Genomic DNA, 15,271 nt, shown 5'->3' with positions numbered 1-15,271 from the left:
CCAGACAGGATCAGGCCCCCACTGTGCTAGATGTACACTCACAGGATAGGAAAAGCCGTAGCCTGAAAAAGGAAGCTGAAACAGACAAAAGCTGAGAGGGGAGAGAGGTACACAGACATGGCATACCATGCCCAAGAGCATACAGCCAGTCACTGGCCAAGGAACAGAAAATTCCTGTCCTGTCAACTTGCTTCTGGCAGAGCTGCTTTAAATTGCTCAGAGGCTGTTAGGTGAAAAAGACTGTATGTGTGTTTACACCTTGGAAAGGCACTGAGGAGATAATACACCATTTATTCATATTTTATGTGTACTCTTACCTGAAGGAAAGTGGAAATGCAAGCTGAATCTTTTTTCTATAATTCTTTTCCCTCTACCCTTTCAAAAATAGCACATATAGAAAACATTGGAACTTTTCATTTCAAAGACTGCCACATCAGACCATAAATCCTAAACTAGATGCCCTTCACCCTGCTGCTACAATACAGCCACTTTCTCAGCTTGAGTGTGTCCATTATCTCTATAGCACACAAACAGCAAACAGGAGCTGGAGAAGGGAAGGGAACAGAAAATACTGTATGCAGGTGGTATTAGAGTGTCAGACTAATTTCATCCCCTCAAGGGTTTAGTTTCAGGTATTGTGAAAACATTCGTGTGACAGACTCAGATATCCTTTAAAGCAGCGCTGTCCCTTCCAATTTCCAGTTGTGAACTTGATCGCCATTTCCCCTGGACTCGGCCGTTAGTTACAGAAGGGACTTGTAAAATGACATGCGAACATCCAGCTGCTGTGTCTGCTTCACTCAGTCCCATGTTTCTGACCATTTTTTATGTGATATAGAAGTAAAACTAACTATGAAGATTCTTTCTGGACATCATCCTGAATGGCGCATAAAGGTTACAGTAATAACCCTGTTCCCATAACATTTCCTGCCTTTGCATTATGCATTTTGGCTTCTCTGGCACACCAGAGGTACGTTACAGAAAGTGACGTTTGATGAAGTTGTTTTTCTGCATCCATATCCCTGCTCTGGGCTGCAATTCTAGGGGATCGTTTGCCATTTGCATCGGTCTTGTTTGGCTGAGCTTCCCGCATGAGCTGCTTGTCCATTAAAAGGAGTGGGACGATGTCCACGCAGAGTCGGCTAGTCTGGCTAGAGTGGTTTCCCCTTGCGTTTCCATGCTGCCAGACACCATTCCTTGCCGAGGGATTTGGACTGATGATGCAGTAGGTAAAGGGACGTTACCCCTTAGAAACATGCTTGAAGGGCTGCTGTTTGCCTCGCTTCCTGGGTTGGCAACATTTACAGCACTGTTGCTCACTGTCCACAGGCAAGGGTAGTGGCTGGAAAAAAAGCAGTACAAATTGAATGACTTATTTCAAAGCATTTTCCCCTGCACAAGAGTTACCACACTAAAGCCAAGTGTATTATCTGCTAAAAGGCAGCTATCCAAATCAGCCTTGAGATCTTAAGTAAAAAAACACCAGTGGCCATCAGACCTAGTGACCTTGGAAAGAGGCATGGAGAGAAATGTACAAATACACGTCAGGTTTCAAGATTTAATGATCTTCTTCATGAATGCTTATGAACTTTAAAGAATTGCAGCTGAATTTCCTGACACCTAAACTAGAGAAAAAAATGTACACATTTACTTTGGGAGAAGAAGGGAAAATACTTGATAATTAATTGACTCTCTAGGTCTAAATTCCAGCCATTCCTGGAACTGTTTACTACCCTATTAACAATATTTTTACAATAGAACATTAATTAGATTGTTACATCCCTGCATGGGAGTAGGATCCTCATTTCATGCAGGAGAAGAGTGAGGAATATATAGAGAAAAATAATTTGGCTTTAAAACGCTCACAGATTGTAGATACCAGAGTTCTCTGTGGCTGTTCCAAGTTCCTGGTTTTCAGCAGTGCTGGGGTAAAACGAAGTTCCCATTGATTGCAGAGCAGGAAATAATTAGCTCCTTGGAAAGATCTGTCCAGGAATCTGGAGTTGGGCACTTAGCACATGTTTCAAAACCTGGACTCTGACTAAAGCTTGGAACAAAGTGTAAATCACCAGGGCGGTCCTACAAGCCTCACTGCTCCTAATACCATCAGTTTTCCAGTAACCTTACCTGGGTCCAGGGCTGGCAGCTCCCTTCGTGTGTGGCACCGAGAGCAAATTAGCATGTGGAGAAGATGGCAAAGTCCAGCTGTCATGTCCTGGGAATACCTGAAGATTATTGCTGGAGCTCTCCAACAAATTAGCTTGGGGAGTGGGGAAAAAAAAAAAAAGCAACAAACAACTCCTCAGTGACTATTGCAGAGACATTGTCCTAAGGCAACAGAACATGGGTAGGCCTGAAGAAGCAACCTGATCATGAGGTTCCTAGCCAAAGACAAAATTCATGTGTTTATTAAGAGAGTAGCAAGGTGCCATTGTAATTCCAGGTGTGATATATGAGAAGGTACAGCATGATAGACATAGGACATACCTTTTTGCAAGTCTGACACAGTCTTTTCATTAATGATAATTGACATATAACTGGCAATGTTTTGATACAGATTTTCTTATAACTTGAGCTTAAGTATTTCCATTAAACAGGATGCCTTGCTAAATTATAATTAGCAAGCAGATTACTTTACTCTTACTCTTATTTCTGACCAATTTCCTCCAATCAAAGTAGAATCAACTTCTGAAACTCTGCACCCAGATCTCGAGAGTGAAAGGGGCTCAAAAGACTTTCTGGCGATACGAAAATACCCTCATCTCAAGTCAGCTCCTACCATGTTCCTAAGGGCTGCTTTGACTTGAGAGCACAACTGCTTCATGACATGACATTGAAAGAAGTCTTGCAACGCTCTTTTTGTACAATTGGGAGCTGTACTTTAAGCAAGATCATTCACTCTCATTTATAATGAACAGTTACAGCACACCCAGCCCTTTGTACCTCTTATTTTGCTGCCTTAAATATACTCTGTGCATGCAGGGCTCAGTGCAGATTGTTATAGAGACTCGTCATGCTCTTTCCTAACCTCCGCTCTTGCATGTTTTAATGCTTATGCTAACCTAAGGCAAGGGTCAGGCAGGCAGAGAGTGTTTGTTCCCTGGAAGCCAAGCGGCACCACAGTTGTACCTGTAGGTGAATGATTTCTTGGCATGTAGGAAGGTGGGTATGGAGCAGCCCGATGCCCTCGCAGTGCTGAATATCGCTCACAGCTGTGGGGAGCATGTGGAGCTGGCAGAGGCAGAGGTCCAGTGTACTGGTAATTAGAGCTTCCTGATGCACACATCGTATCTGGGTTGGAAATCAACCAGCCACCCACTTTGAGGGGAAAGAGAGAAGAAAACTGTTATTGCACAAAAGCACTGCAATAAAATGACAAAAGTGATCAGACTTCTTGCAGAATCAGTGTGCCTCAGAAATACCAAGCAGATTCCAAGATACTGGTTTATGGAACAACTGACAATCAAAAAAAAAAATCCCCCAACCCACTAAAACACCCAAAACAACCAACCCTAAAAACGAGACCTGACACAAGTAACAGAAAATGTCACAAACATCAAAAAACAAACGAAAGAAAAAGTGACTATCATTAAAACAAACACAACCTCTGCCGCCCCCCCCCCCCATTTTTTCACCTGTTCACCAATGAAAGGTAATTTTATATGTAACAAAAATATTCACATTACAAATCAAAAAAAGGGGGGGAAAAGCCCTAAAAATGTTAGACATCTTGATTCTTTTTAATACTGAAAAGCTGGATCATAAGGAAAATGATCCCTCTGCAGAAACTGTTGCATTATTTCCTACTGTGGGGTTTCTTCAATCTTTTTTTTTTTTTTTTTTTTGAAGTGTCCCTTACTATGAACACAATTCAGGACTCAGTGAATGACTGGCATGATCTAGTTAAGCAAGTCCCAGGTTCCCAGCACCTATATCACAACACACAAAACTTGCAGCTGACATGAACAAAAACCTTACAGTGAGAATATGTCATATGTTGACCTTCAGAGACTGTTTCTGGAGCATCCTTGGGATGGTTTCTGAAAAGCAAAACACTTAGTGGTGAAACTTCTCATTGAGAAATTACACAAGAAAGTTAAAACCAGAACAATTCAGTAAAAAAAGGAAAAGCAAGTTAAAAAGGAGGGAAATCCATCTTCTTTAACCACTTGCTAGGCAGCAGTAGAATTTTCTGCAGTCTGCCATAAAGGAAGCAGGAACTTATGTTTCATGGCATACATAAAAATGTTCCTAAGTTTGTGCCAAATTTGGGGGCTGAGCCTGGGATTCTAGATCTACCTGTTGGCACCATTCCTGCTTGCATCAATGGCCTCAGTCTGGCTTCCCGCCCAGACCAAGGCAGGGCTCTGCCTCCTGCTCAGCCAGGCAAGCCAAAGGCAGCATTCCCCCGCTACACCTGGAAGCCCTGATGCTGGGACACAGCAGCTTCTTAAGTGGTGAGGGGAATGGAAAGAAATACAGATTCCCCTGCAGGCATGGCAGGACACTTCATGTGTCAGAAGATACAGCAGATCCCAACAAAATTTATTAACAATTAAGGACTGAAATGCATCATTTGGATGCTCTACTGCATTAGCATGGATGACGCAAGTAAAACTTGAAAAGGTAAAGCACAATTCATTTCCAGTGGAAGCATCTCTAATGTCTTACATACTTAGAACCTACAGGTTACTTTTAATCAATGCATCATACATTATCACACAGATTTAATAATAACAGTGTAGTTACGCTACAGTTATAGTGCAATTTCACTTTAGTTATGCTTTCTGACATCTGCAGTTAACTTTTATTCCCCATGAGCTATCAAATTATGGGATTCATTGGAGTGCAAGTACAATATAGTGAACATACGCAGTGCATAACATTACTGGAGAAGTTCACACCATCTCATTTCAGGCTTCCTGTGTAGACAATGCTAAGTCCTAAGATCCCCAAGAGGATATTCACCCTCTTCAGACCCTATCGTAATAATTATAGAGAGAGTTTCTGCACTAATATCAGTGGAGTGATTCTGGATTTAAGATCGAGGAAGGAAGATGAAATTTGTCTTTCACATTGTGACACTGAAATTTTAAACATATCAGCAGCACAATGCTACTGGAGAAAAAAAAAAAAAAAAAGAACTCACCTTTCTTTCGCATCCAGGAAGGCTTTGGCAAAGGGATTATACTTGATTTTGAGAGCTGTTATCTTGAGTTTACAGAAAACAAGGCATGTTAGTGAAGGCAATTTGGAATAGAAACTTGACAGAACATCTTTCACAGTAATCTAAGTGGAACTGCCTCGGTTCGCCTAAAAAAGTAAATGCCTACACATGATCTTTTCCAGGGCTGGTTAGGAGAGAGCTTTGCTCATTGCAGAGTGCTGTGTACTAATCAGAACAGTTAGGGCAGCCTAACGGCATGGTCCAATCTGGCATATCCTGTGGAATGGCAGACTCTTTCAAGAAAGTTTAGACACTGAATTCTTACCAAGTATGATTAAGATCTGAAACAACACTAGCTAAGGGATATGGCACATGAGTTAGCAATTGTCACAATCCAAAGCATCCCTTAATTACAGCTCTGCGGTTGGGAAGAGATACATGCAACTGTATGTATTATAAGGAGCGGGGAGAGATAGGGTTATTGTTATAACTATCAGTCATTGCTGGAGAAAGATGTTGGACTTGACTGTAGGGGTTTTTTCCAGTTAGTGATTGGGATGCCAGGACAGATGGACCAGTCTGGAATAGCTGTGGCAGGCTATTAAGCTAAACCTGGCTTTGTACTGCAGCCAGACACTAGATTAGACAATGTTCCACTGCAGAGAGAAGACAGACTATCAGATTGGGTGGAACATTACACTGCATGGAACCAGCGGGGAAACAAGAAAAAGACCAGTCTATCCATGCTGATCTTGTAGTTAATAAGCTTTTAATGAATCTCATCAATGGTGACCAAGAGCACAGTGTGGCATCTGCCTACCTCTTCATTTTGATAGGCAGTCACAGCTATGAACTGTGTCTCAGGGAAGGAGCAGTTCATCACCATCCGGTGGGGGCCTCCTACGCGAACTATGTGTACCTGGGGCTCATATTTATGCAGGGAGTTCAACATTATCTGCAGAAAACAAAACAGAGAGACAGACCCCAACGCCATTCCAGTGTCCCACAGCTGCTCTTTCTCTCTGGCTCCATGATAGACCAGATGTCACTGCTAAACCTCCCCAGTCAGTGATTACTAAGAGCAGAAAAGCAAGTGCCTTCCTCCCTTATGATGAACCACAGGACTGAACAGAATGAGACTCCATTGGACCTGGATTTAAAGCTTGTGATATGGCAGTGTTAGTGAGTATTTGTGTTAGCACCTATGGCCTTCAAACCATTGGGCTTCCACTGCACTAGAGCTGTTGAAACAGTTAAGGGGCAATCCCTGTCCTGCTTCTACTATCTGAAAGACTCAGAATCACCATCATAGAAACCAGGGCCGGGAGGGAGCTGAGGCAGTCACCTAGTCATCTTTCTGGGCAACATTAAGTGTATCTAAACAAGCATTGGCAGATGTCTTAACCTGGCATTAAAAGGTGTGAATAGTGTTGATTCCACAATATGCCTTTCTCAGGAAGTCTATTAATTGCTTAATTCTCTCTACAGAAAAAAAAAAAAAAAAGTTTTTAAAAAATCTGTACTTTGGAAAGTGCTGTGTGCATACTTGTGTGCATATATGCATGGAAGAACACAGCCATTAGCATAAAGCACTGCTAGACAGCTATTACTTTCTAATACACCACAGAAGGGGAAGCTGAAGCACAGAGTGGGGACATGGTTTACCTTAACACTGTTGTCAAGATTTCAGAAGAAAACAAGGGAAACTGCAGTTATCTGCTATTTAGTGACTTTTGCCTGGGTTCTGTTTCTCAAATGGCTTTTCCTCCCCTGCTTTCTACTTTTTTCCTCTTCACTTCACCATGTATACATATTGTGTTTCCCTGTTTTTTTCCCAGGGTCTATTTGACCCTCCAAGTAGCCTTTTTACTCCCATGCATACTTTTCTGAGGCCTGCAACTTTTCTGATGTCCTGGATGCAGGACAAGAATTTGCAAATTCAGATCCCATTCTATGCTCCACAATAAGTCTCGTGTGCTGATTCCATATGTGACTTAGGAAAAGTCAGGTCATCTTTTTGTTCTCCAGTCTGTAAAAATGGAGATAATTTCCTGCCTAATGAGGGTACCAGGCTTATGGAGGTACCTCACAAACCTAATGGAAATAACAGATAGCGAACGTGTAATATTTACATGAAAGAAACTGATTCTGGGCTGACAAGTATCATCCAATGTAGGAGTTTTGTACAAAACAAACAAGCAAACAAAAGGTCTTGTGCAACATTTTACCTTTAGATGCATCATCGAAAATAAAATACAAAACAAAACTAATTTTCCTGTTTGCATTTTTAAGGGGTTCAAAGAGAAAGTCACTTATTTCTGGTACATGTGGTTTCTTTCCAAAGGCCAAAGCTGATTCAATAGAATATTGATAATTATCATGATGCAGAAGCAGACATAGTAATTATTTCATTTAGGAGCAGCCTTTTATTCTGCTATCTGACTCCTGCCAACATTCCACTTACACCAAACAACATGGGGGAACACAACAAAAACCTAATACCTGTGACCATTTTTTCCCCCTTCTCTGAAGTCCTATGTAAAAATCCCCGGCACACAAGACCAACTCTGAAAAGCCCCCTGATGATTAAGTAAACCACAGCACTCTGTCTCTCTTAACATCAAGAAGTCCATTAAAATCTGAAAGCGCCAATTAAGGCCTGTTTATTCCTGTTTACATTTGGCCTCCAGAGAATAATTGGCATCTGTGGGTGAAGAGGCCTGTAAGGGCCTCTATAATTACATAAATGCACCCTTGATATTTCTTGATTGGTAGGTGCTTGCAATTGAAGCCAAGAGGTGTACAGGGAAACATCAGGCCATACCTGCCCACTTCCATTGAGCTTGTTGGTAAGTTTGACTTTGCTGAAGGAAATGGCAGCTTTCATCCAATGGGCCCCAAAGTTGGGAGAGTCTGGGTGGATGTAGACGCAGCTGTGGTTTGGTGGCTCTGGTTTCCCAGCTGGCACCCATTCTCCATTGACGTACTTCCAGCGGTGGCCATCAGTCGGGGCAAAGTCCAACAGGAAGGAATACATGGCGTTTGGGTCCAAGCCTGACACGCTGATCTTCAAAACAGGGAACATCCGCCTGGCCAGGAAACAAAAAAAGGGAGGCACCACTGGAAACTGGCTTTGAAAGATTCTCCTCAGTGTGTTTGTGACCAGATGCTCACAAATTAAGTCAATGTAAACAACATCTTCCCTCCCTTCATCTAGCTGAAGAAGTCTCTCAAAGTTTAACCCTTCATTTTATTTAAATAATTTTTAAGAAATCATGTTATCTCTCAAGTAGGGCACTGAGGTCTTGATCATGCCAAGAGTAATGAATATAATGAACTGTGTATAGTGTCAGCAGAGTCCATGGGATCTGGACATGCCAAATGCATCCTTAGGTGTGGGACAAGAAGGCATGAACAGGATTGAAAAGTGTTGAAAATAGCTGAGAAGGTGGAGGTGAACCTCAGATTCACTACATTAACCACAGAATTCTATTACGAAGTGCACTTCTTTGGTGCTTAGATTCCCCCCAACACATGCTACCATACTCCATCCAGTGGCCAAGTCCCACTTTGGCTCTGGATATATCCTCTGAAATCACCTTGCAATCTCCAGCAATCAGGACATAATCCTAGGCAGGTACTCGCCAGACTCATTAGATTTATTGGCCACACTACTCTATACAAAAGGGGTTTTCCCCTTCCTTTGAAGGGATGGTCACATTCTTTAATCTTTGTGAGCAAAGTCAGTCACTTCCCTCTGTCATTTCCCATGGTTCTTGTGTTAATCCCCAACATCTCCGACTTGAGTAATGGTTTCCAGGTAGCATTATTCTAAGTATCATAATAAGTCTGCTACATTTTCCTTGTCTAAAAATACTTCTTTACCTTATCAGGATTGTGTCAGGTTAGTCTGTCATGACTTAAATTTAATAAAATGCTTTTTAGTCTCATTTTCCATGGTATTCCACATATTTCATTATTTTCCTTCAAAATACATCCTGAATTCTTATTACAGCAATATATTAAAAGGTCTGTATTTAGCTGAAATGTGTTTTCTCCCTTTAAGTGCAAGTATTTACTATCCTCTAGTATCCCACTACTATTATATACATCTCCAGTTTGAGAAGTCTGATTACAATCCTTGCCGTTAGACCTTGCACTTGGCAGTTTTCCCAGTAATTTGGTGCCATCCTTCCATATTCCCTGGCCTCATCAGCTTGATCAGACTCTTTGGCTTTTAGTTCCACCTTAAACGGAACGTTACCCTTTACTAAGCTCTAAACTTCTATCATCCAGCCTTCCCACCATCTTGTGCATTTAAAACTGAAATCCTGCCTTGGTTTAGTTTTGGGAAAATGCTCCTTTTGTGCTTAAAGGTCCAATGCCACCTTTTCTTAATCCCCTTTTAATTATTTTTTTTTCTTTTGTAAATGAGATTTGCAGCAGCTCACAGCTAGAATTTCAGTAGTTTTCTGTCTGTCCCAGTATTTGTGATCCCTACCACACAGCTCTGAATTGGCATCTCAGTGCCTGAAAGTCTGCAGCAATAGAGTTAGTAGGGCTCCAACAGTTTCAGGAACTGGGAAAAATTCATGGTCAGCAGAACAAAGGAGTCTCCCAACAAGGGTATCCTATTAATTAAGTTTCTTAGCTTGTCAAGGCATACATGTCATTACTGTGGAGGATTATTACAGCTGTTAGGATCACCTCCTACATTATTCTTGTACGAGTCAGAGGCCTCCCTGCCCCAGACACCTCTGTACTGACCTCTCCTGGCAACTGCGTTTTGCCATGCCACGTTGTATGCACAGACCAATGAATCTTCAAGCTCCATTTCTCTATGGGTACAGAGAGACTGGTTACACCAAGCAACCACAGCAATTGCCTGAGGTCCGTGGCCACAGGGCTAAAGTAAGGTAGCTCTCTAGGCTTAGGTAGGCAGCAGTGCAAGATGTCCAAAATACACAAGAAGGGAACTGAAACTCCAGGCTCTCTCAAGGGACACCAAAAGTCTCTCCCCCTGCAGTGACACCCAACTGCAGATCGCTAACAATCTCCTATGACATCCCACTCACCACCTACCTCTCTGGATGCCTTTATATAGTTCTTGCTGTATACATTCAGCACCTTCTGCTGACAGGAAAAGACAGGATTTGAGAAATTTGAGATTTTTCATCTATTATAAATACTTGGTGATGTAGGGCCAGTGCCACATTAAGAAAGATATATTGAGCCGTGATCCTTCTAACTAAGTAGAAGCTTAGCCAAGGATTTATACGCTACATTTAATGTGTCTTTCTGACCAGGAGGCACCAGCTATCAAACTGGGATGTAATAAAAAGTGTGGATGCATTGCTCTGCACCCCCCAGACCCCATACAGTTAGTCTTCGAAGTAACACAGATATTCAGCTGACATTGAAGTGGAGGGGGAAATTCATCAACACAGAAATTTTATTTCACTAGATTTCTCAGAATTATTTGTGTTACATACAGGTTGTTAATTCCCCTGCCCACGATGCAGACTTCTCTGCCATTCATACTTGAAAGGCTCAAGTTTATCCCCAAAATACCTGTAGACTAATGCCACAAGAGAATACAGTCCTCATCAACTCTAACCTCCTGTATCACAGAGATTATAGCACTTCCCTGCGTTAACCTGCTTCACACACAATTAATCCTCTTGACAGTAGAGGTTCTAACAATGGAAAACTTACCACCTCACTTGTTCTGCTGATTAGGTGGCTTTACTGTTAAAATCACATTTGTCTGAATTTTAGCATGGCAAATGATGATTCCTCCAGATTTGTTTCAGTCAGAATGTTTGTTTCAATGATCAGGTAGGTACACACGTGGCCTCCATTACTCCAATAGCCAAGCACTTCAGCCTTTTCAATTTATTCAGAGCAGATCTGCTACAATTACTCTACAGTACAGAACTTGAGCGGGAAGATGTTTGATATCAAACTTGAATGTGTGGTAACCAGTAAAGTTGCTTTAGCATTTAAGCCTGGAAAGGGCTTCTTTCCCCCAACTCACGTTTGCCCACATTGATCCACTGTGTATTCTCTTCATATGCAGAGGGGAACAGTGGCACCTTCCCACCTCCAGGCAATAAAGTGGATTGCAAAGTCTCAGGATACTGCATAGCTGATATGGTATAAACACTGAGAGAAAACCTGCTCTATCAGAAAACAGAGCGTCTGATACTGAAATGCCAATTGAATACAAGTCTGAGTAAATACGAGACTGATTCCCACCGTATCAGCTGCACCCATTGGGATGAATTTTGTGATATAGCATGTGGTTTAATTTCCCTGATGTCTGCCCTGTTCAGAATACATCTATCTTCCCTGTGTACTTAGGCATATTGCTATGGCAGGTAATTATTTTAATGAAGTACAATACAGCAATGGAGACATATCTATGTATTAACACTGAAGTTGGTTAATCTAATTATGACATCTTGGGACCCTCGGTACCAATTAGAGATGACTCGATCACAGCAGATAGACTTGTACATGCCAGAATTTGACACTTGAGGATCACTAATCAATCAGCCTTTCATTCTCTGGGATGCTCCTGTTTCAGGTTTCGGTTTAATTTCTGAGTTCTGCTAACAATGTGTCTGCACAAACTGTCTTAGTTTTCACACGCACAAGTTCGGACTGGCTGTTCTCATTAATAGTAGAACACAGTTTTCAAAAGCATTCATATACCCTTCAGCAAGAGTGACTGACTTAGTTCTACTGATTTAAGCAGCAGGAGAATTAGATCAATATTTTTTCTTTTGAGAATCCCTCTGGAGGCAACCACTGAAGAATCTTGAACCTGAAAAAAACTCAGCACTTGTAGGAAACTGTGTCAAGTTTGTCTCCTTTTGAATAGCGTGGAGTTGTTCAGAGCGCTTTGCTGCAGGCCGCTGTCTGTATTTCCTTGTTTCGGTGTGCTGATGTGTTTGTTATGGAAGATACTTTCAGAAATGCAAGCGATCCTTTTTCATAGTCCTTGATGCTATGCTTTGTTAAAAGGATTTATGCAGATTACAGCATGACATACTTTTATAATTTTTTAATTTGAGATTGCTGTAGTTTGATCATAAAGAACATATTCCTGCCCCCACTGACCTTACTAGAGCTGTCATTGGCTTTAGGAAAACCAGGATCAAGCTGATAAGGAGTGTGTAAGTTAGAATAAAGAAAAATAAGGCAGCTTACACAACAAAATAAAAAGTAACCAGACATATTCAAATAACAAAAGATTCCCTTATCATCATCATCAAAAGATTTTATCTATGCACTCACCTAGACATTTTAGAGAAAGCTAGTGTCACCATGCAATCATGATTTATATTGGCTGAGAGGAAAGAAACTGAAAAAACCCTGTTGGTAAGGTGCGATTCTTTGTACCTATTTAATTAATTTGAGGCACATCTATCTTACCTCATTTTTGGCCACTTACACTGCTAAGGAGTCAGTTTAAGCTACCGTGCACTAAGTCAAAGTCCACTCAGAAGTTTGCTGTACCCTAACAACTGTTTGTAAAACAATTTAAATGAAGCTAAAGCAGCTTCTTGGTGTAAAGAGAACATCAGCAGAAGATTTCTATCCCTATAGGTTAATAGGAGGAATCAGAATGGCAATAGGCAGTGTTACACCAAGAGCTGGTATTTTGGGAAGGTAGCTGTTCTTTCAACAGAATAACCTTGCTGAGCCAACAGACTAGATTTTTCCTTTTAACTGTTTTCACCTATGTCCCTTTGTCAAGCTACAGTAATATTGTCCACAAATTCTGCTAAATGAAAGTGTGCAAAATTAACCTAAGTCACATCACATGAGTAAATCTTTCTCTCCATCTCTTAATTCCTCTCTCCTATGTGGATCTCCTGAGAGGTCTCACAAAAGAAACATGCGCATGTTGGGTGGGTGAGGGGGGACGGCAGAGGGGTGGCAAGGGTACATTAAATAAAAACCTTAGTACCGCTGTACCAGTGAACCTTTTTCTAGCAGTTGCCTGTCTATAACGGGCTGGACTCTGCTGTCAGCCCAGTTCACAGCAGAACCTCTGTGGAGAGCCTCCTTCTAGCCAGTGTCTGATTCAGAATTAGTATCCTTCCCGCTGGGTTTTGCACTCTTTTCCTATGCCTTTCTGTGTTCCCCAAACAGTAAGATATGTGATCCATTTACACCATGATATTTTGTCTTTCTAAAACTGTGTGTGTTAACCAACACTCTGCACTTGTTTCTAAGGGCACAGCAACAACTCTGGAGCCATACCATTGCGGGACCACGCAATCCAGACTGCACATACATGCCAGTTTTATTGTACTCCGTTCTAGTCCAGACTGCTTGTACAGGCTGTTAATACCCAAGGCCAGAGAGACAGGAACTGCAGCTGGGGATAACACCACCAACCCTGCTTCTGTACAATAATTTGGGGTCTACAGGTAAGGAGTTGCTAATAAAGGCTGATGATTATTAGTACAAGAAGTCATTCAAAAGGTTTTGAGAGATACCATCTATTCCCTTGCAAAAGTTCCTTTTTGTGCAACCTTAAATCCATCAATATTATTTCTCCAGCACATTTCACAAGCAGGAATGGTTTAGCAGTGACCAAAAAGGAGCGGGGACACTCCATTCGGTTCCTATGCTTGTTTTAGGGGACTGTGAGGCTGCAGTGATAAAACATTCATGTGCTCATTGCAGTTCTTTCAAGTCTGCACACACAGTTTATTATTAAACCACTTAGCCCCCCTGGCTGTCACCTACACTTAGCCCACAGTGCTGAGCAGATCACTCACCTGCCATTCTTGGTCACGATCATCTCATTAGTGACTTCCCTGAATCTCTGCCAGAGCGTCGCATCCTCTAAGACAACCTGGAGCTGTTTCTCAGTGGGGTCGCCTTTGTCTCTCCCAGCCCGGAGTTCACTCTCCACCACGCTGAGTAGCCTGGAGACAGTGCAGTCGCTGGGTTTTTTGCAACCCAGGTCTGCCATGACTGCCAGAAACTTCAGGTAGCTGTTAAAAGACAAAAATAATGAGCTAAATAAAAACCCAAGTCAGTTCATTGGGCACCGTCTGACAAACGTGCTCTCCTCACTCTTTTTCCACTGACTAGCTCTTTCCTCTGGAAGTCCCAATGGGCAGTGACACCAGCGTGTGGAGGTTTACGCACACACTCCACACAAAAAGAGGACTATCTCCTAATTACCTGTCAGACGGTCAGGTGGGTGGCAGGCTGATGACTCAATTGGCTGCCTTGAAAGAAGAGTCCTCCATCCAAATTAGCATGCTTTTATCTTTTTTCAACCTGAAGTGGGTCTAATTGTTCTGCTTGAGAACCAGGTTTCCATTAATGAAAATTGTTTCATTTCCAGACTGAAACAATGCATGGAAATTGCGTTCACGCTGATGCGGACTCTAACTGAAGGAGCTGGTATCAGTCAAGATAGTTACACAGAGAAGGTAGTCTTAAAATATTTCCACCAGGCATGTTGAATAAATGCATTAACCTCGTTACTCTATGTTCCTAAATCAAAATGTGACAGTAAGAGACCCTTCTGCGCTGAGGTTTCAATGCACAAGGACAAGGTAGCATCCCTACACTCCACTGTTGATGCCTCTGTGCCCATCCCTTGGTCCCACTGTCATTCACAAAACCCCTGCTGCACCTTACAAGCAGCTGAACTCCCCTCTGGCTGCATTTCCACAGACAGACCCCACGCTTTTGGGGCTGGGTATGAGCCTAAGTGCCTGAGGCCTGACATTGCTGACCTGCTCAAGGTCCATCTAATACAAAAGCTCCCTCAGCATTCCTAGAACAGCCATTCCCTCTCACCTCAGGCTGAGACCTTCTCCGACAAGCCTAATCCAACTGCACGTATCCCCCACAAAGAAGCCACCAATTTACTGAGAAGCCCAACAATTTCGGCACTCAGCCAAGGATATGAGACATCTGGATTCAGTTCCATGCTAAAGGGTTAAGTGGGGGCCACGTGAATACCAGTGACCCGTAAACACTCGACTTTGGCACATAACAGGGCACTTGAGTTCCTAATTTCTCCTGATGCATCTAGCTCCAATAATGTCTCTGAAATTTCTGGTC

The 15,271-nt window shown here is 42.2% G+C and overlaps 1 protein-coding gene across 1 annotated transcript; it reads right to left on the bottom strand.

Annotated features, from left to right (window-relative positions):
* Window positions 1-901: 901 nt before the first annotated feature.
* Window positions 902-14,162, bottom strand: TBX19 (T-box transcription factor 19). Its single transcript, XM_086463909.1, has 8 exons — window positions 13,966-14,162; window positions 7,992-8,256; window positions 5,988-6,122; window positions 5,150-5,211; window positions 3,979-4,040; window positions 3,130-3,318; window positions 2,128-2,260; window positions 902-1,342 (listed from the first exon to the last, which is right to left on the bottom strand). Exons 1-8 carry the CDS (start codon window positions 14,160-14,162, stop codon window positions 1,108-1,110), a joined length of 1,278 nt encoding a protein of 425 aa, XP_086320035.1. The 3' UTR covers window positions 902-1,107.
* Between the last annotated feature and the right edge of the window lie 1,109 nt (window positions 14,163-15,271).

Source organism: Leptosomus discolor, chromosome 1 (genome assembly GCF_034619465.1).
Source record: "Leptosomus discolor isolate bLepDis1 chromosome 1, bLepDis1.hap2, whole genome shotgun sequence".
NCBI classification, from domain to species: Eukaryota; Metazoa; Chordata; class Aves; order Leptosomiformes; family Leptosomidae; genus Leptosomus; species Leptosomus discolor.
The sequence above is the reverse complement of the archived record's forward strand: the minus strand, read 5'-3'. Positions and strand labels throughout refer to the sequence as shown.